General features: G+C 36.7%; 2 protein-coding genes across 4 annotated transcripts in view; both read left to right on the forward strand.

Annotated features, from left to right (window-relative positions):
- The first annotated feature begins 8,102 nt into the window (after nucleotides 1–8,102).
- Nucleotides 8,103–9,366, forward strand: LOC107096297 (prostate-associated microseminoprotein-like). 3 transcript variants are annotated; one of them, XM_015392890.1, is made up of 4 exons: nucleotides 8,103–8,221; nucleotides 8,331–8,449; nucleotides 8,785–8,893; nucleotides 8,987–9,366. In XM_015392890.1, the coding sequence occupies exons 2-4, from the start codon at nucleotides 8,356–8,358 to the stop codon at nucleotides 9,156–9,158; spliced, it is 375 nt and encodes a 124-aa protein (XP_015248376.1). In that variant the 5' UTR covers nucleotides 8,103–8,221; nucleotides 8,331–8,355; the 3' UTR covers nucleotides 9,159–9,366. The 3 variants fall into 3 exon arrangements, with proteins under 3 accessions (XP_015248376.1, XP_015248377.1, XP_015248378.1); XM_015392891.1 differs by having other exon boundaries at nucleotides 8,126–8,264; XM_015392892.1 differs by having other exon boundaries at nucleotides 8,127–8,264; nucleotides 8,342–8,449.
- A 730-nt stretch (nucleotides 9,367–10,096) lies between these two features.
- The window catches only part of nbn (nibrin), a 16,012-nt gene continuing 1,140 nt past the window's right edge, over nucleotides 10,097–24,968 (forward strand). The window contains exons 1-16 of the mRNA XM_015392917.1: nucleotides 10,097–10,240; nucleotides 12,794–12,915; nucleotides 13,970–14,091; nucleotides 14,178–14,340; nucleotides 14,430–14,533; nucleotides 14,620–14,737; nucleotides 17,328–17,518; nucleotides 17,626–17,726; nucleotides 17,825–17,957; nucleotides 19,283–19,485; nucleotides 20,581–20,749; nucleotides 21,274–21,895; nucleotides 21,987–22,076; nucleotides 22,739–22,879; nucleotides 23,254–23,367; nucleotides 23,447–23,496. Coding sequence (XP_015248403.1) covers nucleotides 10,210–10,240; nucleotides 12,794–12,915; nucleotides 13,970–14,091; nucleotides 14,178–14,340; nucleotides 14,430–14,533; nucleotides 14,620–14,737; nucleotides 17,328–17,518; nucleotides 17,626–17,726; nucleotides 17,825–17,957; nucleotides 19,283–19,485; nucleotides 20,581–20,749; nucleotides 21,274–21,895; nucleotides 21,987–22,076; nucleotides 22,739–22,879; nucleotides 23,254–23,367; nucleotides 23,447–23,496 — 2,474 coding nt within the window. The 5' untranslated portion in view covers nucleotides 10,097–10,209. The remainder of the gene's footprint in view (nucleotides 10,241–12,793; nucleotides 12,916–13,969; nucleotides 14,092–14,177; nucleotides 14,341–14,429; nucleotides 14,534–14,619; nucleotides 14,738–17,327; nucleotides 17,519–17,625; nucleotides 17,727–17,824; nucleotides 17,958–19,282; nucleotides 19,486–20,580; nucleotides 20,750–21,273; nucleotides 21,896–21,986; nucleotides 22,077–22,738; nucleotides 22,880–23,253; nucleotides 23,368–23,446; nucleotides 23,497–24,968) is intronic.

Genomic DNA, 24,968 nt, shown 5'->3' on the forward strand with positions numbered 1-24,968 from the left:
TATATATGTATATATATATGAACATCAAGAAGGATGAGAAGTGCGTATAACCTATCTGAACAGTGTGTGTGCAAAGTAACTCCATGAAGCCAGGGGTCAATGTCCTTGACAGATGTAACAGTTCATCATCCAACCAATAAGGCAGCTTCACAGATGAGCCGTTGTGTTATTTAAGTCAAAACTGTTTTTGATTACTAACAATAATACTTTTCAGAATTGATGAATGCCTAAAAAAAGGATTGATAGATGGTTTACTTCTTCTCATCTGTTCTTGACATGATGTGCTGCTTTTTGAGCACTATGTTTGGCTGTGTGCAACATTTAGCTTTTTGCCAGCTTATGTTTCTAAAACATATACTTAAAACTCACTAGCATTACATTTAGAATATATTGTCATTGCATCTGCCAAAAATCCCCCACTTGACCTTTAAATGTTTTGTTGAAAAGAAAAGAGTTTTACAAGAAGTCTCCTTTTTCACTTGGAAAGTGTCCTTCTCTGGCGTTTTTGGTTAAATTAGATGGAAGCTATTGCAGAAGACTGATAACACGTTGGTCTAACTTTGTTTCAGTCAGAGATAAATTTGTTTGGTGGGTGTTGCTGTGGTGAAGAGTGGCTTTAAGCCACTACCATATGTGTGGCTTTCATCTCCACACAGATATTCTGATCTGCACCAAAATCTAAAGGCTTGATCATAGCCCAACTCTACAAAGGAATCCAGGCCAACAATGAATGGGTGTTGCCAAATCACTTAAAAAACAAAACAAGTCATGCTTCAACAGAGGATTATGTTTAACTGGTACACATATGTGACTTTACAGGATGTACATAAACATCCCTTGCAGCCATGGTCCAGTCCCACCAAACAGTCAACCATTTTAGATCAAGGGCAAATTTAATCTCATGTTGTATCTGAGCAAATTCCTCCTAGAGCGTTTAATATGCAGACTTGAAAAATACTCAGCTTACACTAAATGCATTTGAGATCAAAACATATCAAAATAACTTTGCTGCTTCAAAACATGTCTTTGTTGAAGAGTTCAAAATTTCCACCCCTTGACATTTGGATACGTGTGGTTCTACTGTACATCATACATGCTTGATCCCACTGGCTTCAGACCTTGATATAAGTGATCCTTTGCAGACTGAAAATAATTCCATTGGACTCCATTTAACTTTGACTTAGCAGCACCCTCTACAATTGGTGAACAGTCATATCCCCCAATACCGTTGCTCCAAATATTGTGTGCTTCATTATGGACGATCAATGACACATTGGCATGCTCCTTTGATGACATCACTCTAGTCTCACAAAAATAAGTCATGTTTTACTTATAGAGGGTCTCCTTCTACACTCTCTGTCACACAAGTTTCAGGCTGTGTCTGATGAGAAAGTACAAGGTGATAAACTACTCCACTCTAAGAGGTGTCTGTTTACAGGACCATATAGGTGTGTCAGAGCGCCAGTTAGATAATTTCACTCTCTCCATGCTGCTGGCTCAAAATTAGACATGCCATGATCGGGTTTGCTTCAAGAGGTGCTCAACTGCACCTCTTGAATTATGTAACTAATAATTCTCCCCTGAAACATCATCATATCTGCTCCAGATTTTGTGCTTCTTCATACACCACTGTTTAAAGTATTGGCGAGCTTATGTGATGAACTGACCTTAGCCCGGCCCACACAGAACAGGAAGTACTCACAATGACCTTCAGAAAGGTCAGATGTAACCCAGATTTTGGATGAGATTAAGGGGAAGCTGAAGGCTTCCTTGCTGTACGCCTGGTGTAAATGCAGAATATGGCGCCTGCTTCTGTAGAGACATGAAGGCGAAGGCTGTCCATTGCAGCTTGTGGCTTTGATGGTTATTAGATTTTTGTTTTTTAATATTTAGCATGATTAATGGCACACTCAGATTAACATTATGGTTTCACAGAATATTAAAATTTGCAGCGTTAAAGCACCTTCCAACAGCCCTCCTACTAATCAAGCGTTTTTCCATTTTCTTATGTTACAACAACAAATATCAATGTTTCATACTGAGTTTTGCTTTCAAAGACCAACTCAAAGAAGTGCAAAATACAGAGGAGAAAGAGATGATTTTTTTTATTTCTTTTTTTTTTTTGCAAAAAAATGGCTTGGCCTATTAACACTTCCGCCTCCGACCCTAAAAAAAATTAAGACCTTCATAGAAATAGAGTCTACCTGTGCGTTATTAAATCTCACTTTAGAGAACCATACATTGTTTTCTTACACCTCAATATTTTTCTTCATTTTTTCAATCGATCATGCAGCCTCATAGTAAATTACATGGAATTTTGAGGTTAGAAGTTGACAAATTGTATATCTATATGTGTTGTTTAAAGGGCAAGGCATATTTTTTTTAATTCCTTAACTGTTTTATTATTTTTCACACTGCCCTCCATCTGTTGCAGATTACATTCTGCCCCTGCCCCAGGCGTCCAATTTGCCGATCAGTACCAGGGAGCTATCATTACGCCCCAATAGGCTGACAAGGTCATCCACACACATGTGATGGAGAGGGACAGTCAACCTGACTATTGTCTGTGCTATTTTTTAACCTGAAGCTCAATTTTTAGACATGAAGAATACAGAACTTGTTCTATTTCACTAGTTTTAATGCCTAATCTCTTAAAAGCAGAGTAAGAAAAACATTGTTTCTTTCTGCAGTGTGTAAATTTAAAGCTGAATGCCTCAATAATCCTATTAAACATGACACCGTTTCACATCTGTGTAATTGCTGCAATAAATAAAACAAACACAGTCATGACCCACTTTGTGTGTAGAGGTGAAAGTTGTGTGCTGTTAATAGCAGGTATCTGGCATTTAGTGTTGATTTAAGTTTTGAGAGTCTAACCATATGTCTGCACACAATCATAATTTAACTCAATGTCTGAGGGCTCAGATGGACTGAGAACAGAGGACACTACAACCTCTGAGTTTGTCCTGTTTCACCCCATATGTAAGAAAATTTCTGTAAGTGGAACAATGTATATAAAATAACAAGAGACACATACTGTCAAACAGCAGTTGAAATTTGATTGACCAGGGAATTTGAATGCATTAATTAATGGAATACATTTGATCAAAAAAAGTAACGATAAACTTAATCCCTTATATTCATATACTTGAATTTTAATGTGATTATGTGTGGTAGACAAACAGGAAGTATCCTGAATGTGAGCTTGAGAAGGAATTATTTTCACAACACTTCAGCATTTTGGATCAGCTGAAGGCTTTTAACTACAGTTTCTAGACTTCCTGATAGTAAAGAATTACAATAGTCCAGCCTTGAAGTAACAAATAAATGGACTAGTTTCTCAGCATCACCCCTGGACAGGATATTTCTATTTTTTTCAATATTCCGCAGATGAAAGAAGGAAATTCTAGAGACCTCTTTGATATGGGTTTTAATTGACAGGTCCTGATCAAAAACAACACAAAGACTTTTTACTTTATAGTCTGAGATCAATTTAATCCCATCCAAATGAAGTGACTGGCAAATCAGCTTCTTTTACAAAGACTCTAGATCAAGAACTATAACTTCTCTTTTGTCTGCATTCAGGAGCAGAAAGTTAAGAGAAATCCAGATTTTTATGTCTTCAAGACATGCCTGTAGTCTATGTAATGGGTTAGCCTCATCTGGATTTATAGACAGATATAGTTGAGTCTCATCAGAATAGCAGTGGAAGTTTATCCCATGCTGTCTAATAACTCTACCGATTGGGAGCGTGTATATAGTACTTTGACTAGGCCATTCCAACACACGAGTGTCTGTTGATCTAAACAAACTGAAGTGGCTCTAGCTGTATGTTTAGGCTCATTGTCCTGCTATCAGTTAGAGGTGGCTAAAAGAATTGAGACTACGGCAGATTGAACATCTGCCGTAGTCTCAATTCTTTTAGCCACCTCTAACTGATTTCGTACCAGAAATACCCAGCTTAATCCATCACTCAATCAGAAACCTACCTCCCATTCATGATGCCGACACCACCATGTTTCCCTATGGGGATAGAATGTTCGAAAGATTTGGTGTTATTCAACCATTTTTCTATAGTATCTCCTTGAATTATCTGCTTTGTTCATTAAGTTATTTGCTTCATGTTTGCTAATTGCTACAAACAAACATCCAAGGCCTTCATGAAACAGTTGTATTTACCCTTATATTAAAATACACAGGAGGACTCTGGTAACTCTTTATGCAAGTTCTACGTGCAGTTAGTTAAACTGAACATATCTAATTTTATCCTACATTTTGTTTTTCTGTCCCCATGACAATGGACACAGTGAAGTGACCATCATGCTTGTGATTTGTCCTCCCTACAGGCAAAAACTGAAAGTTATTTGACTCTGACTATGCTGTGGTGTGTGTGAATGTATGCATGTGTGTGTACTGAGTGAGCATGTTCACAGTAGGATGAACATCACAAGTATTGATCAGACTAATGTGTGGAGGAAAGGCTGCAGGCCACAGCAGCTGATCAATACATGTCTAATTACATCTGTGTGAGTTTGTATGGACCCAAAAAGGGCGATTATTGGTACCCACACCCCCTCAACTCAAAGAAGGGGTATAAATATACGCTGCACTACCAATACAAAGCATTTTAACTCGTGAGAGACTTTTCTTTTTTGAACTTTTCAGGTCAACCTTAAAATGAAGCTTTCCTTTTTTTGTTCACTGAAATGCTTCTTTAAAAGATATCCATCTGAGAAGAGACTGTGGCATCATGTCTGGATTAAGAAAGTAGGTAAGTCTTGTTTTATGTTTGTACATGACGTTCAACCCTGTGCTCCCAGAAGCATTTAAAATGATGATCTGAAATGCCAGCCAGGTCTCTGACTTCCTGTGTTAGAGGTCCAGAGCCCTTAAGGCTGATCCTCTGTCCTTTCCTTACAGAGCCCATTGTTCTGCTTTTTTTATTTTTGTTGTTGTTTTTTTTCAGTCCAACTGACACCAATGATGTCTCTTTTGTTTTTGTTGCTTTATTTTTTTCCTTTAATTGCATCTTTTTTCCTTTACAGCATCTGCTGGACCTTACGGCCCCACTGAATCGCCAGAGGCTGTGTGATATGTTTGATATTCGGTTGTTCTTGTGCATCATCGTATCAACTAAATATCAGACATATTCCTACAGAGTCTGGCTCTGACATCTAAGCTACTCTGGCGAGGCCACTCGGGTAAAAGGACGTTACTCTTTAGACCATGGCTTTAAGTCATCATAGGAGCAACTTCTTAAGTGAGAAACAAATGCACTCCATACCAGTACAACTTGTTCAAACATTTATTTACCAAAGGTTAAAACGATAAAAGAAACAAAAGGAGTCTGAATTTCAAGTTTCACATCTGAACAGTTCTTTTTTTTATATCCTTGTTCTTAATTAGGCACACACCCACTGACAAACTCACATATGGTTTCTAGTTGCGACTGTAAATAAATGAACAGGAAGATCCTGCTACAGCGAGGAATGATCAGACCCTCCAGTTCATGTTACTGACAGCAAACTCATTGTCTAGTTCAGTGAATATTCTTTAAAAACTTTTATTTTATTTTATTTTTAGGAATTTGGTTGTTCTGTGAACAGTGCATTGTGCATAACTTGATTATGTTCTTGAGTTACTAACTTTAACATTCTATCAGCTATTTTTATATAATGATATGATGCTTTTTGGCTTTAATAGAGCAACTCCCCTCCTATTCCGTTCTTTTTCTCAAAGGGAATCTTATTATGTAAGGTTTTATTCAGGGAAGCATTATTTCTACCATCCTAATGAGCCTGTGGGAACAGATGTGAGCAATAATGGGATTTTTAATCAAATAAGACACTGAACTGTTATAAGGATATTTTTAAAGTAAATAAATCATTGAGTACAATAACCACAATTTGTCTTTATGTAACTTATCTGAGTGATTTCTTGAAAAAAGGCCAATGATAACATTGTTTTTGCAGCAACCAAAAATAAAGGTTGGTTGCAGCAGAGTTTTTTTTAGATTTATCTGATTGAAGATGAGCAGAAAGCAAAGATAAGACACACTTTTCAAAATAGTATAGCTATTCTCCATCAGAACAGGCTATCAGTAGTGTTTAAACATCGACTTGGTGATGCATATGATCAATCAGCTGTCACTCTAAAATCACTATAAACGTTATATTTGTCCATAGTCTGATGAATGCCTGTTGTTTTTATTAACTCCTGCAGGTACTGCATAAATAAATATGTTTATTCAAAAATGTTTTCTGTTATATTTTCATTTTGTTCTTACAAATTGTGGTTGGTAATGAAAATGTACAGTAAGGCATTATAAAAAGATCCATCCATCCATCCATCCATCCATCCATCCATCCATCCATCCATCCATCCATCCATCCATCCATCCATCCATCCATCCATCCATCCATTATGCTGATTGTTTGAAAGATCAACCCAAATCATGAAGTTCAACTAACTTTTTCCCTCTAATATGAAATCAAATAGATATAAGCAGTAAATATAACATTGCTGTGTATCACTGTGCACTTCTATCTATACACTAACAATATGAGGTGTGCATATCTGAGATTTTTGGTAATACCGATCAAGATCTCCCACCAGGTGGGACTATTGGAACTCCAATAAAAAAGTAAATGTTAAGAAGCACCAACCATGACCAACAATAAACAATTATTATTGTTTAGTCACTGATAATCTATGTTAAAGAAAGCTTTAATGCTCATTTTAATATTTTAATTTTGTTTGTTCGATTGTATACATTGTAGTATTCCTAATCCACATTATTAACATAAGTGTTGGTAGAGGTCACAGAAAAGTTTGGACAGGACTGATGCAGTCAAATGAAACAGATAAACTGTACATCATAACACACGACAGGCACCGTACGTCCTAGATGAAGCCCTTAAATCACAGTACCTGTCACAGAAAGAAAGATAATAATTTGTGTAGTTAATTCACTGCTGAATCATAAATTAGGTTTTTGTTTTACTCAAAGAAAACTCACAGGGAAAGGGTTAAATTGATACCTTAAGGCCAAACAAAAGGATTTTTATCAAGAACAAGCCTGTTAATGTTTATACCATATTCTTAAAATTTAAGCTCACTTGATCAAATAAGACATTACTTCAATACATTAGTTACATTTATTTTATAAGTTATTTTTGCACCAGTGGTTGTGCAAAAAAAAAATTCTTGTAGTGGGTTTTCCTAGAAGTGATTGTAGAGGGAATCGTTCATTATCTCATGTTAGTGTTGGAAAATATATGAGCTGCATTGAGGTGGTCTAATAAGGATTTATCCAAGTTATTTAAGCCTGTATTCACAATGATTTTAATAATTGGCTTAGAAATCAGTGAAGAACAAACTCCATATGTATTCAGACATCTGAATGCGTCTCACTGAGGAGGTGGCTTAGACCAAAGTCATGACTATTTCCTGCTTTAGTTACACTTGAACGATTATTTGTAGGGAGATCTATATTTGACAAATAAGATTTGGTGTGCTCCAAATATAGTTTTACAGAAGAAAAAACAAAGTTTTGAATTAAACATTAAATATGTGACTCTTTATTTCCTTTAAACAAACCCCACATTGGAGGTAAAGGAAAAGGAGATGTAACTTTATTGAGAATCAAATTTGGTTAATAGATTATTCTTTCTCTGAATTATCTGAACAAAATCCCTTTGAGAAATGATAAAGAGAAAAGTAATAGATCCAAAATTTTACAAAGATGTATTTGAATGTAAGACAAAATATTTCCTTTTTTAGCTTTATCTAAAGTAGGAGGTCAAAGGTTGATGTAAACCTTCTACACACACAAATGCAGTTGTCCTATGGATGATGCAAACCAAGCAGTAACAGATGGGGTTAAATGGGATCCATTGAGACAAACACTATCTGAAAGGCTGCACACTGTATGCTTAGGAGGGGAGAAGCAATGGTGAACAAAATGCTTGTGGGTTTATGGGTCTCTGTTTGTGTGCAGATAGTAGAAGGTAATACATGAGTGGGGGATGATGAGTCTGGGGCGTTACAGTATAAATATAAGAGACCAAAGGGAGAAAGTGCGTCAGTTCAACCGTGGCACTGAAAAGGAGGTGCAGACATTTAGAAAGAAAAGAACAGGAGAAGAGAGGAGAACATGAAGGCAGCACGACGGTGAACGAAACGAAGACGAAAAGGAAAAACTGACTGAACTCACTAAAAGGTCTGAAGGTTTTTTAAACAACCGGGCTTGAAAACCTATCTAGGTTTGTATTTTTTATCAGATTCTGTTTTCAGTGTTTTTGTTTTTTTCTTTATTCACCTTTGCACAGTTTTTCACCAGAAATAACCAAAACAATGGGAGTACTACTGGCTTCACTGCTGCTCCTGGGAGCCAGTCTGCCATGTTTCTCTGTTTACAACAGTGGCGAATGCTTCTTCAACACTAAAGGTACATAAAAAAAAAACTGTTTTTGCTAATAAATGCATATCATTTAAAAAGCCTGGTCTCAGCATGTGGGGCAAAATGTTTGAATAGTTACCATGTTTGTGTTGTTTTTTTTATTTTTATTATGTACTCAAATCTTACCTTTATTTATTGTTCTGCAGATTCAGATGAATTATACAGTTTTGACTTGAAAATTACATTGCATAAATACATGAAAAATCATAATCCTGATTTCAGTGCTTAAAATGAATGGCTAATAATCTCATCAATGATTTAAAAAAAAAAGAAACATGTTTAAAGTTCTGTTGAGGTGAAAATTAATTTTCTGTCCATATCAGCAAGTTGTGAACACATGGGTCAAGTGTATGGGATTGGGGAGAGCTGGATAACCAGTGACTGCTACCAGTGTGTCTGCATGGAGCCTTTTGGAGTAGGATGCTGTGACCTGTGAGTTTGTTTACTTGTGCAGTTAAGATCAACCCTTTCTAAACATTTGCTATTCATATCATTGCTGTAATTTGAGTCTCTTCTGCCCTACAGTGCAACTAAGCCCATTGACTACCCAGAATGGTGTGAGATCATTCGTAAACCGGATTCTTGCACCAGTGTTGCTGTGATGAGAGTGAATCACAAATTACCCTGCCTGTGGGGACAGGGTCGTCTGAGAACAGCTGGCCAGCCTTGGAAATCCGACAATGATCCTTTATTCTAAGTTCTGCTAATGAGACAAAATAAAAAATGTGATGCATGCTTGGATATGTCAAAAAAGAAAGGAATCATGTAGAAATTTGATTTTCATATTTAATATTGTGAGCAATATTTTGTTGTGCATCTGTTGATTACAGTAGAAGAGTTTTTTTTATTAGTTTGTTTAAAATAGTATTTAAAATTAAAGTCATTAATAAAACTAAATGCTAATACACTAGATATGTGTGTTATGTTTATAGCCCTGTGGCTTAGAATTAGACCTCATTATTTAAAATTTATAATGGTGTATTTTTTATTGTTTAGTGTTTGACTAAGCAACAATAAAAGACAACGTTGCATATTTGTACTTTATTTTAATCTATTTCTACTTGGGTTTTGTTTGTTTTTTTCCAGCAAAATTCTACCACAACAACAAAAAATTCAACGCAGAAATAAATTGAGCCGGTTTTTATGTTAGCAAATGAATAATGGATTATATGATTTTTTAAATATTGGATTGTTTTTATTTAAGAAAAAAAATGTATTCTCCATAGATTCATTGTTTATTTCTTTGTTGTATAGCCCATAAGTACAATTGATTACATGATTTAATACATTTTATGTGCAAGAACTACATGTTACCTCGTGTGTCTGGTGGTTAATTAAGTCACAACCAGTATTTTCTGAAAAGGTTCTCTGATACAAACACAAATTATTAGGAAATATTTTTAAATACACATTTTTGTTGGTTTCCCTACTACTTATCGTGTTTAGTGTAACTAATTTGATGAATGATGAACAAATACAACACTGTTGTTATACTTTATTGTGTTTTCTATTTTGGCAGGGCAGTTTTTTTATTCAGACATGCTTTAATGTATTTATTATTACAGCGCAACGCGCTTTCACTTTTTACCTTTCTTTTATTTTGAAAGACGATGCGACGCAGAGTGATGACGTCTCGTGGCGCGCCCGCGCGTTCAGCATGATGAGGATTTGTTTATCAAAAAAAATGTTTCACAGTCCGAATGTTTTTGTTTTTTGCAATTAATGAATCGTGAAGCAAAGACTGAAACATGTGGATATTGACTCCTCAGCAGTCTGGAGGTAAGTTTATTTACCATGGTCGACATTTTGAAAGCTAGCTGCGGGCTAACGGGTCAAAGTTAGGCTGCATGCAGTCTCACGATGGTGATTTTTTTTCTTCTGCTGAATACATTCCTTAAAGTTTTTGCATTGATTGTCTGATGATAATAAAAGGATATAAGGGGTCTTAAACGCACATAATGTCTTTAACAACAGGCTAAAGGCTGCAGTGAACCTTTAAATTGAAATTTATCGTATCTTAGACATAAATACTTTTCAGTCATTCACTTAACTTAAACAGCATAGGTTTTTATGGAAAAACAAAATACACCTGATGTTTTAACACAAAGCAGACTCCAACTTTCACACAGAGGGGAGCTGACACCATACTGTGTGGGGAAAAAAAGCCCTCATCATTACTACCCCACTACTGTACCTGAGAGTTGCAATTTGGTCTTTTTTGTTTTCTCTCTAAGGGGTGCTTTACATTACAATGAAATATAAATACTTGTTTTCCTTCTGTTTAATTTTTCTTCTTTTTGTTGTTTGTTTCTCTTGTTGTTCAGTACTGATGGCTTGGCAAACCTGAAACATGATGCAATATTCTATACAGAAGTTCTCTTCAGGAAACTTACAATACACACTTTTTCAGTTCTAATTGTACTGTCAGACCCTTTGGCATTTAAGATTCAGAGCCTTGAAGTTTGGGCTTTATGCAACTTTCCTTAGCAATGCATAGTTAGATTTTATGTTTAAATTTTGTTGGGAAACAAACTGTATATTTGCAGATTAGATCCAAGTTTTAAGCTCTGAAATTACTTTTCTCTTGTTAGATGGAAGATGTTGAACTATAAAATGGCTGTATTTTAATTTCATAACAATGATCCAAACGTCTTCATTTTTTATTTTTTTTGTTAAACCATCAAAGCTCCTTTTAATTGGGCATTTATACATTTTAACTTTGTCATTGCTGTTGCCTGAAGACTTTGTACCCTTGAGAACCTTTAAAGACAAAAACTAGACTTTACCCCTTGGTTGAAAGAAGATGCTTTAGTGCATGTATGTCTGATAGCTAATAACAAGTGCAGTATAATGTATATTTGTTGAATTTGTCATTATAGTGAAACAGAATTAAATAACTGACTGAACAATTTAAAAAGAAAATAACTTTTAGAGGCTACCCAAAGGCTCTCTGGCTGACTGCATTATCTGGTGAGTACAAAAGGAAAACATCAAGTACAGGACAAAGTCCATCATTGAAGTCAGTATCAACCATATCTTTTAATAATGTAATAAGTTGTGAGCAATGACCATGTTCACCTGTGACACTGATGTAAACTGCTACACTTTATAATGTGAATTTCACCATAAAGTTGCGATTCTGCTAGAGAAAAATCAAATCTGTTTCTGCACTGAATCAGGGATTTATTAAATAAAACGCTATTTAGTGAGTTTTGAACTGAACAGATGTAGGTTGAAGGCTTAGAAGCATAAAACACAGCAACTTTTTACTCTTTTCAGCTTTCCTAGTGTTGTTCTCTCTCATTCTGAATGAAGCTTCCTACTGGGGCGAGGCATTTAACTACAGAACCATCGGTTTGGTCACATTAAATCTAACAAGACTAAGACCCTTACTTTCACTCCAGCCCTTCAGGTAATAATTTGCAGCATACAGAAGGGAAGATAGTTGCAGCTTGCACACCGATCAACGTATGCCTGGAGAAGTAAGCACCTTTCCATATAACAGTAACAGTAAAGCCCTGTGACAGTAGGCATGTTAAGATAATCAAAACAATGAATCCCTGGAGTGAAAGATCTACCTGCTTGTTGGAAAATCAAAATAAAATGACATTTGCAATAATAGTTGGGGAAAAAAAATCAGTAATTTCTACTTTTGGCAGAATCATTTGGCATTTCTTCTTAGACCTCTGTACTTCTGTGTTTAGATGCAGTTTACCGACGCTCAACTGAGCTAGCTTTGAGTTTTCTCTCAGCAGCCATGTTCTCAAAGGAGAGTATTACTTTCCATGTCTGCTGGTAGAGCTGAGAATAATGAATTCATTGATTAGAAGAACAGCAGTTTTTCTGTTCCCTGCTGCCTTGACTGAGGTCAGGGCTGTTATGCAAAAATATGAGGAGTGTTGAATATGTTGAACATTTCATCTATTACTTGCTCACCAGTTGGGCTTCATTACTGAAAAGTCTTTTTGAATTATTGTTAGTATCATTATTTTTAAATGACCAAGTACTCCAAAAAATTGAAATCTAAATAAGAATTTTTTTCTTAAAATAAGTGTATTTATTTCTTGAATTTAGGAGGTGAGTGATACACTTTTCCAATGGAACAAGACGATTTACATTTAAAATAAGAAAAAAACAATTACATTGTCTGTTTTCAAGTGTATATTATCTAATTGTCTTATTTTAAGAGTAAAAAAACTAATTACATTGACAAATCATCTTATTTACCTGCTCAAATTGAGGGTAAATACAATTAATTTAAGACATTTTTACTTATTTATTGATGGTTTTTGCAGTGTATCAGGTTTTTAGCTGACGTTTGTTTCTTTTCAGGTGCAGCTTTCTATCTCCTCCCTGGTAAAACGTGCGTCGTTGGCCGTAAGGCTTGTGACATCCTTCTCCCCAGTGACCAATCCATCAGCAGGTCTCATGCTCAGCTTACTGTGACTGAGCAGGTGAGAGAAAAAAAGGAGCGGTTGCATTAACTTTTTATTATCTTTCAAGTTTTGTGTACAATTTTTTTGGTATGTTGTGCACAATTCGTTTGCATATGAATAAACCAAATTTATAGATTTGCAGATTATTAGATTTGCAGTTTAAAGTTCAGCATAGATGCCCCCCACCCCCTTGCACACATACACACACACACACAAACACAAACATACACACACACAGACAAAATGAATAAGCTCAGGGTTTTCCAGACAGATGTCATTTTATTCCTTTAATTCATCCTCATCTAAGAGTTTCTCCTGTATAACTATTGTGTTTTTATTCTGCAGTAGCACCTGACTGATTAGAGATAGTGTAACCTACCCAACAAGTGGGACTGTAGCCGTATCATGTGAAACAGTCTGGCAGAGAGCCTGCCATTCATACTCTAACAAACAGGAGCAATCTAAGCAATCTAAGCAGCAACTGAAGCTTGGTAGTAGCTTCTTTTTGTTTTTCTTTACTGACATACTGATACAATAAAATGGAAGGTTAATCATTAAAAAATCAATAATAGTTAATCAGGTCAAGTTTGTTAATCACTTATTGAAATAATCTCAAACTAATCTTTTAATGAAATGAAATCAGTTGAGTATGCAGACTCTAAAAACACCAATTTGCTGCAAGAATAACCAAAACTGTAAAAATAGAAACATTTTCCATTTGAAGTTTAAAAAACACACTCTTTATTTTTAGGTATTCACTATCCAGAACTCGTCCAGTGCCATAAGTCATATTATACAAGCTTTTTAAACTGACTGCTAGGTTTGAAAATGTCTTTATGCTGTTATACTTTCATAAACCCAGGTAAAGCTGTCATCTCTCAAACAGTACATTCATCCCTAATTTATAGTATTGGCTTGCCTCCATTTTTTTCTTAATAGTGCTTTTTGAAATTTCTAGATGTCTCACAGACTTTCCCGCTTTCTTCTCACTTTAGATGTTGTGAGTGTTTCATGCGTGCTAACTGTTGTGCTTTGTTTAATCTGTGTTCAACACCTTTTTTTTTTCTTTTAGACCCTGACACTTAAGGACACGTCCAAATATGGAACCTTCGTTAACAATCAGCAGCTAACGGCGCCCGTTGAACTGTCATCGGGGGATAATGTCACATTTGGCGTTTTTCATAGCAAATTCACGTGTGTAAAAAAAGAAAAGAAAAAAAAAACTTTTGTAAGTACTGATAACCTCCAGTTTGGTCATTTTACTGCTTTGTCTGCCTCAGTGTGGTGTTTCTAGAGAAGCCAGTGGTGTGTTCGTCATGTTTGGATGCTGCTGGCAAGACATCGCTTTCTGAGGCCCTTTCAGCTATGGGGGGGAAACTGGTGAACAGCTGGACTCAGGACTGCACCCACCTGGCCATGCCAACTGTTAAAGTCACCATAAAGGTCAGAGCCGCTGTCTGTCCCTGATTTCACCCAGTGGATGTTTTAGTTTCCAAACATCTGCTAATGTTTTTTCCACCTTTCTTACTTAGACCATCTCTGCTCTGCTGTGTTGTCGCCCCATCGTGAAGCCAGAGTACTTCTCAGAGCTGAGCAGCGCCATTATGCAAAAATCTGCCCCTCCCAAAGCAGAGAGGTAACAGCTAACCCCCCATTTTTCAGTGAGGTTTCTGTTTAAAGTAAGCTACCTAACTGTGTTTAAATGTCTGTTCTTGTTTGAAGTTATGTCCCCGAGATCGATGAGCCCAGCTTGAGTAAAGAGGATGTTAACCTTGGATTGATGCCAGCTCGGAAACAGCTTTTTACTGGAAAAACCTTTATTTTTCTCACTACCAAACAGGTTTGTATTTTCTTATTTAGTTCAAGGTCATCTTTTTCTTTCATTCACCACCAAATGCATCCACCCTCTTTGATTAAAAGAAAAACAAATATGACAGTTGTCAAGGCTGTCAATTAATACTTGAAATGTTATAATAATCTGTGTTGAACAGAAAAACCTCCTCTCTCCTCTTAGAGCCATCACCCGCCTAATTGACAAAACATTTGACAAGGTCATTTTCTGCATTTGAAATATTTGCAAACAAATTTCTCTCTGTTCAATTTGTGCATGCAAATATAGAGTAAAAACAAATGTACTTACATGATTGCAGTGGATAAAAATTGAGTGTTATAAAATTGATGTCTGAAAAAATGAGATTGTATTTCATTCTCAGGCAAACCATAATAAGGTGCATTATTGCAGCGATAAAAACATGATGGGGAAAAATTATTTGTATTAGACTGATATTATTCTCAATGCGCTCGAAATTTATACTCTAAGAAACTAAAAGATGTGTAATCTGATGTATGGTAAATTCCAATTTTTCAGAAATATATTTGCTATGTGACTATTTTAACACCTGTTTTGAATATCAAGTAGATGTGGGTGAGATCTGTTATCAGTGCTAAAATTAATTTAAAGCATTTAAAATTTAAAATTCTTTAGCATTTATTGTCGATTCAGTTAAAGATATGAGGGCAAAAAAGGAAAAGATTAAAAATAGTGAAGAAGAGGAGAGGCTGAAAAGTACTTTAAGCAACATGTTTTTTCCTTTTCTGTTCTTTTCTAAGGAGGAGTTCTGCGTTTATTCCACATAAAGTTGGTCCCACTAGGAGCGTCCTGTTTGCCCTGAGCTTTACTATTGGCGTAAAGAGATAGTTTCCCCCCCCCAAAAAAAAAAAAAGACGAGATTTAAGGATTTGTGATATTTTGACCTTTTTTTTTTTTTTTTTAAGGAAAATAAGGAAATATGGGATAAAAATGTTGGATCCCACAAATGGGTTGATAATGTGGTGGAAAAATGTAATATAAACAATCTACTGCAGAGGGCGCTGGTGGGCTTTATTGATTGGTTAGCTTTTGGTGACCTTTTGTTTGCTGGTGCTGGTCATGTTATAATAACCTGACAACAGCCAGATGCATGTCTCACTCCGCCTAGCGAGACATGCATCTGGCTGTTGTCAGGTTAATGTTATAAGAACATCATAAAAAAAAGGTGATTTATTTTTGTAATTCCATTAAAAAGTAAAACCTATATGTTATGTTTATTCATTACAAAAAGTGTTTTTTTCTTTTAAGTTGTATGATTATAACTGAGCACTAGTAAAAACAAATTCAGTATCTCATAAAATTAGAATAATGTGAAAAAGCTAGTCACTAATCAGCCATTTAAATCAAAACTCATTCAAAGGCCTTTAACTGCAACCTGATTGTGATACAAAGCAATTCAAATATTTGGGGGAGTTTCCAATAGACTGCAGCTGGAGTCAGGACTGCAGCACAAAGACATGTGTTTCTGCTGTTTATTCCTTACGCCTCTTGAGTGAGACACAGCATCCGAAGCGTTTCACCTGAGCAAAAGGACAGGACTGGTCCAGTGTAAAGTTTTTCCACAGTCAGCGATGGTTTTCGGTGCCGTCGACCAGGAGGGTTTAGAGCACTATGCTGCCTGCTCCTGACCAGCTTTATGGATATGCAGATTTAATTTTCCAACAGGACATCACACCTGCACACATTGGCAAAGCTACCAGTACCTGGTTTAAGCACCATGGTAGGGCTGCAACTAACGATTATTTTGCAAATTGCTCTAAGTGGGTTGCTCTGTCAGCTAAAGGCATGTTTTAGAGTCTTTTTACTCCAGTTAACAATTAATCGATTACTAAATTAGTTGATGATTATTTCAATAATCCTTTAATCATGATTAATCTGATTGTAAAGAGGACTGCTTTATGACAGATCTAACAATGAGGAAGAACTGAGGGCCTTTATCAAAGCAGCCTGGTCTCTCAGACTAATCGGCTCCATGCAATGCCGCATTGCTGCAGTAATCCAGGCAACACAAGTCCCAACTATGCATTAATTGTTCTACATGCTCATTGAGTTTCATGTTCGTGCCTTTTTTTAGTTGGTCAACATTTCTAGAAAGAATTTTGTTTTGTATTGGTCTGAAGTAATATATTTCTGAGAGACTGATTTGTTCTAAATCTAAATTAGAAGAAACAAACACTTGAAATATGTCAGTCTGTGTGTAATGAACGGACATAATATTTAACTTTTTACAAACGGTTCACATTTTTCCAAATAACACTTTTTAATGATGCTTTTTAAAGTTTTTTGTAACTATTTTTGTTCCTTCTTTTTTTTTTTTTTATTTGCCAAGTCACTCTAAAAGATTGTTAATGTCAATGCTCTTGGTTAAATAAATATTTTATAAAATTAATAAATAATAATTAAAGCATCTTAAGAGGGAGCTGCACAAAGTTTAAAGTAAAAAAACTAACTTTACAAAGAAGCATTGTTACTTCCTGTTTGGAGAATATTTCTGTTTCTTTGATGACCGTCAGAGGGTTAAATCTCATGCTAACTCGGAGCTCTCCTCTTCTGTGTGCAGCTAAAGCGACTGAGCACAGCGGTGAGTTTTGGAGGAGGCAGAAGTCAGCTGCTGGAGGAGGGCTCCCTCCCCCGCGACCTGCTGGAGTCTCCTCACAGCTGCGTGGTTGAGGTCACCTCGGGCAGCTCCCAAAATCTCCTCTCTCCTTCAGCCACAGAGTGGGCGAACTCTGTGAAGAATGTCGTCCACAGGTTCCAACTCGATCCGCAACTTTAAAAGAAAGATCTTTAAAGTTTGTTTTTAATAATTGCGAGTGCTTGAAAATTCTTCCCTTTTTTTTTTTTCTTCCTTTAAACAGAAAAGGTCTCAGAGTCATCACAGAGTCTGAAATCGGTCTAGCTGCCATCTACGCTTCTTGTGACAAATACTGCAATCCATCCCATTTGACCAGAGACTTAGGTGAGCGATCACAAAGAAGAGATCCAACTCTTATTTGATCCCGTTTCTTCCTGCATTTCATTTCATTTCATCTGTGCTTAATATGCTTCGTCTTTTAGAACCTGCATCTGAAATACCACCCAGAATCCCAAGTGCTTCACTTTCACAAAGCATGACTGTGGATGAAACTGTTCTAGCTGCAGCGTCTCAGAACGTCACAGCCTATGCAGCCAACACGGAGACGTCACAGAGGTACAGAGTAGAGCTGCACCATGTCAGAAAGACCTGACTTTACAAATACATGTCGGATTGTTGATAATGATGAATATGCCGCCAGTATCAGTGTTAGTATCTCAATAACCAAGATCTAGTTTCGCTGTTTGGATATATTAAAGGCTGACGTATATTACAATTAGTGTTGCACCGATACCAGTATCGGGCGGGTCCCCGATCCAGCACTAAAATGGTTGATACCATTTTGATGTTCGTATGTCACTTTAACGCAGCCTTCTCTCTCACGACAATCATTAGAGTTAACTATCGCTATTGGCCTGCTCCAGACCAATGAGAGCAGGCCAACAGCCGCTCTTAACCAATGCCGGGGCAGCTTTTTCATGCGGTGGGAAAACAGACCAGGAGAAGAAAATGTCTGCGGTTTGGAAGTATTTCGTTATAGAAACGCCGGCGAGTAAATTGGTTAAATGTAAGATTTGCGAACTGAAAGTTTTGAGAGGCGGAGTTAAACCAGGCAGTTTCAGTACCTCGACCCTGATCAAACATATACTGTAAGTCGAAACATGTGAACGAACACAAAGAGTTCAAGACTGCCAAGACAAACCGGGAAGGGCCGCAGCTGCACTTGGAGTAATGCACATCAGCCTAAACCTAATTTACAGGAAGAAATTATTTATGTCAGTTCTGATTAATCCTATTTGTTCTTACCTCAGATATGTCTTAATGCAGCCATCTCTCAAATATACCTCATATATTAATTCTTATTTTAATATAATCTTACGTTCTTACTGTTGCACCAGGATTATACATGTTACAGTTTTATGAAAGTTGCACTATTTTGGCATTTGGGTGCCAAAACTCAGGGCTTTTAAGAGTTTATTCAATTATTAATGTAATTTTACTTTTTGCTTTTGCACTTGTATTATACATGTTATATAGGTTCATGAAAGTTGCACTATTTTGGCATTTGAGGGCCAAATCTCAGGGTTTAAAAGAGATTATTCAATTATCATTTATTTATTTATTTGTCTTTTTCCTGCTTCACAAAGGTAGGCAGCTGCTTGACAGAGACATGATGGTAATTATTTTACATCCAAGTAGTATGCAGTTCTTCACCAAACACACACAAGCATCAATTTCAAACAGATGGTATTGGTATGGTATCGGTATAGGCCAATACTGCACAGCCAGGTATCGGTATCTGGGCCAAAAAAATGGCATCGCCGCAACACTAATTACAATGACTCATTACTCCATACAGCTTTAGTTAAAAGTATCCACTAGTGAAAGATATGCAGAGAGCAACTGCATTATCTGGACTCTGAATTGTTCTTTGTTGTCAGGATGGAAGTTTGCAATGTGACCGGAGTTGTAGCTGTGGGAGAAACTCCTGAAAAGAAGCAGAATGTAGCCAAGTTACCCGGATCCAAGCTCATGGCGGAGAAAAGGGCCACAGATTCCATGGTGGAGGACACAATGAGCTCATCTCTCAGTGCTGGCGGCAACACTGACTCACAGGGAGTGAAACCAAAACCCAAACTAAAAGGTGAAGTCTTGGAAAAATGTGCAGCTGTGTCCCTGTTTCACAGATTGAACAGTTCATCTCCAAATGGATGATTTCCACTTATAGTACTTGGATTCAATGTTTGTTTCTATTAGAAAATAAGAGAGGGGTGACATAAATGACAATTATGATTAAATGACATAAAGTTAGTTCATTTTTGGGAAAAAGAAATAATTTATTTAATATTACATTTAACATTAAACTGAAAATTATTCATACTTCCCTTTGTGATCATAGATGAATAGACAGGAAAGCTTTTGATTATTTATCGTTCCAAAGACAGGAGAGTGTAGATCAGGATGTTCTTTCTCCATCCTTACACCAAACTATGAAGTTATTTATCTTTAAATATCAGGCAGGCTGACTCACTCTCTTTTATTAAATCTCGTCTTAGAAAGCATTTTTCTCCTTAGCTTTTAACCCAGTTTTATATGTTGGCTTCAGAGGGTGCGTCGTTCGTTTTTAGGCATCGGTTTTTAAGTTTAAGTTATTTTATTGTATTATTTTTTGTTTTACATTTTGAGTTATTATCTTTTTAGGTAGAGCCTGCTGAGTTGGATTTTAGTCTCCTAGGAACGATGAGTCCCCTCTTTTTTTTTTTTTTTTGCTTCTTAAAGATATAGCGCAGGATGTTTGTGAATTTTTTAAAAGACCCAGCCTCTCCACTTAAAAAAGAAATTGTACATGCACAACTCTGTACCCGCTTCTGAGAGGGAACATCTATTAAATACATGTGAGAGCACGCATGAGCCCATTTCTCCTTGTGCACGTTCTTTTTTAAAATTTGCTGTTTGCATCGTTCATACAAGCTTACTTTCCTAAAGAAGATTTTGAATATCTCCACTATGTCAGATTCACCATCGGTAAGTGAAAATGGGCACAAGCCTTATATAAACATATCACCAGAATGATTGACAGTTAGGAGGACCATTTATGATGATGATCCTCCCGGAAAAAGAACATCCTCTACTTTACCTTTAAGCTCTATAATTTTCATTACCTGAAAAGAATAGGAGGAGGTTTCCTCACTGCAGCAACCGTTCATTGTTGTTTTATGTCTTTGTTTTGCTGTTTAAGGTTTAGGGGGCAACACCTTCAAATCCCCGCTGGCTTCTCCTAGAACCAATGGAGGCAGCAGGCCGTTCCTGCAGAAACAGTCCCCACAGAAACAGAGAGCTCCTGCACACACATCCCCACAGAAACAGTCCACTCTGACCAGCTTCTTTCAGCCTGCCAACAAGAAAAGGTAATCGTCTGATTATGCAGGGGGAGAAGGAGATTTTTTCTATTATAGAGATGCTTAATAAAGAAAATCATCTTTTTCTTAGAACAAACATGCCTTTGACTAAAACCAACAAAGACAGACAAAGTTCCAGGTTAAGGGATTGGTGCAATTATGCTTTCTTTCTGATACTCTAAACAAAGTAGGTACTGTTTTGTTTTTTTAGAGACAAGCGGTACATAAAATCTATTCTCTGTAGCATGTCCAAACTATTGGGGATCATCAGGATTGTACGGTAGTTCTGAAGAAATTTTGTAAGATAAGAAAGACTGTCCAAATGGGACATTTTTACTGTTTTTTTTTCCAGAAAGACGGACAGAAAAGAAAGATTGGAAAAAACTTTAAAAAATTTTTACTTTTAAAGAACTGGTTTTAGTTCACATCACAAACTTATTTAATCTTGTTTATTTATATAAACAAAAAATCTTTTCACTCCTACCCATCTTTCCGTTTTTTATTTTATTTTTTTGCTTCTCTGTGTCATTAAGACCTTTAGAGGAAGATTACTCAGCGGTCGTGTCTGCACCGAAGCGGCCGGCACCTGAATCAACCATCACTTCGCAGGATACAGACTCACCTAGAGTCTCTGGAAAAAAGGCCTCACTTCCCTGCGATGGACCTTTAGCTGTGTGTGAGACTCCGCTTGAATCTTTGGAGGATTTTCATGCTGAGCGAGCAGACGCTCTGGCAGATCAACGTCTAAGCAGAAAGAGGAAGGAGATGGAGGAGGAGATAAAGATGGAGGAACTGGAGTCCTTAATGTCAGAGGATATGGACGTCTTCTGTGATGAGCCCCCAAGCCGTCATTGCCAGAAGGAGCAGTTAATGGTGCCCAGTTTGGACAAACATAAGCAAAGTTCACACACTGCTGCGGCCTCGACTAAGAAGCAGCGCCTGCAAAGTGAAGGAGCCACACAGAGACCTGATTTACACCTGGAAAAGGAGAGTTCCAAACAAAACCAGAGGGGAGAGTCTGTCTCCAGTAGGATAGAGCGGCCTCGTCTTACAGAAAACCCTACGCCTTATCCTGACTCCAATAAACCTCCCAGCAAGGCTCCTAGTAGTCCAACTAGGTCTATTGATTTTAAAGATGACGAGTCATTTATTGAGGTGAGGACAATTGTACTCTGAAAGGGATTCAGTTTACAAATGCAGAAAACAGTAAATATGTTGGCTTGAGTTTACGGTTTTATTTCTACAGGATGTAGAGCTACTCCAAGTAGATCTTACCCAGCCAGCAGAAGAGACTAAAGCATCTGATAAACCCGTAAAGATCAAGGAGGAGGTGCAAGTAAGTGTTCAGGAGAAAATCTGTAGTTTTTTTGCTCCTCCTGAAACATCAAATCCTGCTGAACAGAGAAAAGAAACGTGTCTCTTAGTTTTGTCTGACTTTGTTGAGTCTTTTTTATAAATAATTGGATATTTGAAAATGAGCTTATTGAGGTTAACATCCTGTTTCCTGTGTGATCTGAGTACGTTTCCTCAAGTTTAGTGTTTGATCAATTATGCTGCACTTAAATGCATACAGATGTTACACTGCAAAAACAATCTAGAAATAGGTAGAAATGTCTCAAATCAAGTGTATTTTCCCTTAATTTTAGTAGTTAAATGGGATGATTTGCCAACGGAATGAGTATTTTTGCTATTGAAATACGATAATTAGATAATATGCACTTGTAATAAGACAATGCAGTTGCTTTTCTTATTTTTAATTTTTTTGTCTTGTTCCATTAGCAAAGTGTCTCACTTACCTCCTCAATTCAAGAACAAATGTACTTAGTTTAAGAAAAAAAATACTTATTAAGATTTCAATTTTTTGCAGTGTACAACATTTGACGATCAAGTTTGAGTTTCCTTTTTAACAGAGACTTACGAAATGAATCTTTTGAGGAGTTTTTTTTTCCAAGGAATATTAATTTGTTTAGTTCTGAGTTGATTTCCATGCTTTTCCAGGAGACTAAGATCGATCCAGACCTTCCCAAGCAGCTGCTGATGGTTGAGTTCAGGTCTCTCACTGTTTCTGTGCCCACAAAACCCAAAGCGGGACAGGCCCAGCAGAGCGGGCACGCCAAGAACTTCAAGTGTTTCCGAAAGGTCGGACTTTAATCTGACACGTACAATAAAGGCTCTAATTGTAGTGCAGTCTCAACAGTCATTCCTTTTCTCCTGTTAATTTGGACTAAAGAAAATTATTTTGATTTATTCGGACCAATAATTCAATGCTGCCCAAAAATATTCATAAACACTTTTTTGCTCTTATCTAATTGCATCAGAAGCTAAACAGTATTTCCTTTATTGTTAGGCCAACATAAGGCCCCGTTCCTTTGAATGAAAATGTTTTCCCTTTTAAAAGTCATATAATATCTCCAGCCTTTGTAGTCTACGTGTTAATGCGGTTGTACATTTATACTTAAAGGCCATTTTTAAGTGTTTATTTAATCTGATTACCTCTGCATGTTGTGTGACAGAAACACCTTCCAGGCTCAGAGAGTTTCCCTCACATCATCGGAGGATCTGATCTGCTGGTTCACAACAGGGGGAAGAACTCTGATATGGACGAATGGCTAAAAGACACAGCTGAGGTACCAATATCCCTCCTGCTTGGTTATTTCTGTCTTTTCTGGGATGACGGGTCTCTGATTTAAACCGATGTTCTTCCAGGAGGAGCGTCAGAACAGGAGAGATGAAGCTATAGGAGACGATCTGTTCAGGTAAGAGACTGGAACCTGTTGCTTTTTAGAAAATAATCTGAAGTTTCCAAACATAACTGGCCCCAAAGAGCCAAATAAGGGTTATCATTAAATTGCTGCAAGGGTTATCATTAAATTGCTGCAAAAGTTCATTTAACATTGCAAAACAAATGGGAGTAAAGTTATAACATCTGCTTTTTATTACTGACATAATGAAATCAGAAGTTTCATCCAGGCAGAGGCAACTCGCCCTTTTAAAGACTTGATATGTAAAAATGGGTTTGACATGCCTGCTTCAGAAGTTCGGATGAATCTAGACGGACGCCCCAGTGTAAATGAAGGGGGCGTGGTAAAAATGAATTGAAGTGATCCAGTTTTTGCAGTTTTTTTTTTAATCTTATTTATTGATAATGATAATATTAAATTTGTTTACATATTGGAATAAACATCTGTTATTTGCATTTTAAAGTTTGGTTTATTGTAACTGTGGTTTCTTTTTTTTTTGCAATATTTAATTTTCTGCTTTAGACTTTTTTTGTTTGAATGAGGGGCCACGCTAACTTGCTTGCGAAAAATGGGAGCTCAGATGATTTGATTGTTTTTTTGTTTAAATTTAGACTTGTGTAAAGTTTGAAATCATTGGGTCGTTTTTATCATGGAAATGGATGGACTCTATGACTCCATGAATATCAGCAGCGCATATCAGGGATCATTTAACCTGAAGTCAAAATAAAAATACCCCGTTTCCATTGAGCTCTAATATTAACAGGCAGCATCTGTTTTGTGATTAAGCCCTGTCTCTTAATGCCTACCATGTTGCACTGCTATGTTTGGATTATTTTCTTGGTAGGATGGAAACTGCCGCATCGGTCGTGAAGTTTTTAGGTGTAAATGCAGTTTGTTGTATTACAAATGCAACATACCGGCTCAAACAGATTAAGTTGTCCATCAAAGTCGATCAGCCCCTCAAAAGGCTCCCACACTGGCTGTAGCTGTTTAACTTAAAAACCAGTCCCATCTCTGTTTTCTCCAAATCTAAACTAGTTCAGTTGCTCGGCTCTCATGCTACACTCTAGGTATGTAAAAAAAGTCCATGAGGCCAATAAATAGCAGCCACAAAAGTTCACTTCTTGCTACACTGAGGAAACAAAATGCGTAGTGGTGAGTGGAGACTGATGCACAGGAGTGAAACTTTTAATATTTCTCAGTTTTTTAGCAGAAAAATAAGGAGAAGCAATGACAAAAAAATGCAATTTGATCAAGCCCATCTAAATTTATCACATGAATAATTTGTATCATGCAATTAATTGATTTATTGCTTTTAGGGCCAAAGGGATGATAGGATAAATCAGTTTGGGAGCCAAAGCTGCAGTTCAGTGTGGCATAAAAAGAAAGAGTGGATATGTAGAAAAACAACCTCTTAGGAGGATCTCTGATACTAAGGCCCTGACTCCATTAGGAACCTTGTGAAAGTGTACAGGAAACATGTTAAA

This window comes from Cyprinodon variegatus, unplaced genomic scaffold, assembly GCF_000732505.1.
Source record: "Cyprinodon variegatus isolate N-32 unplaced genomic scaffold, C_variegatus-1.0 Scaffold613, whole genome shotgun sequence".
Lineage (NCBI taxonomy): Eukaryota > Metazoa > Chordata > Actinopteri > Cyprinodontiformes > Cyprinodontidae > Cyprinodon > Cyprinodon variegatus.

Excerpts from the sequence above, each read along its gene's own strand:
- LOC107096297 (XM_015392890.1), top strand. The coding sequence starts at position 8,356 with ATGGGAGTACTACTGGCTTCACTGCTGCTCCTGGGAGCCAGTCTGCCA. Across the intron at positions 8,450-8,784 it reads ATGCTTCTTCAACACTAAAG|CAAGTTGTGAACACATGGGT; the intron begins GTACATAAAAAA and ends TGTCCATATCAG. Across the intron at positions 8,894-8,986 it reads GGAGTAGGATGCTGTGACCT|TGCAACTAAGCCCATTGACT; the intron begins GTGAGTTTGTTT and ends TCTGCCCTACAG.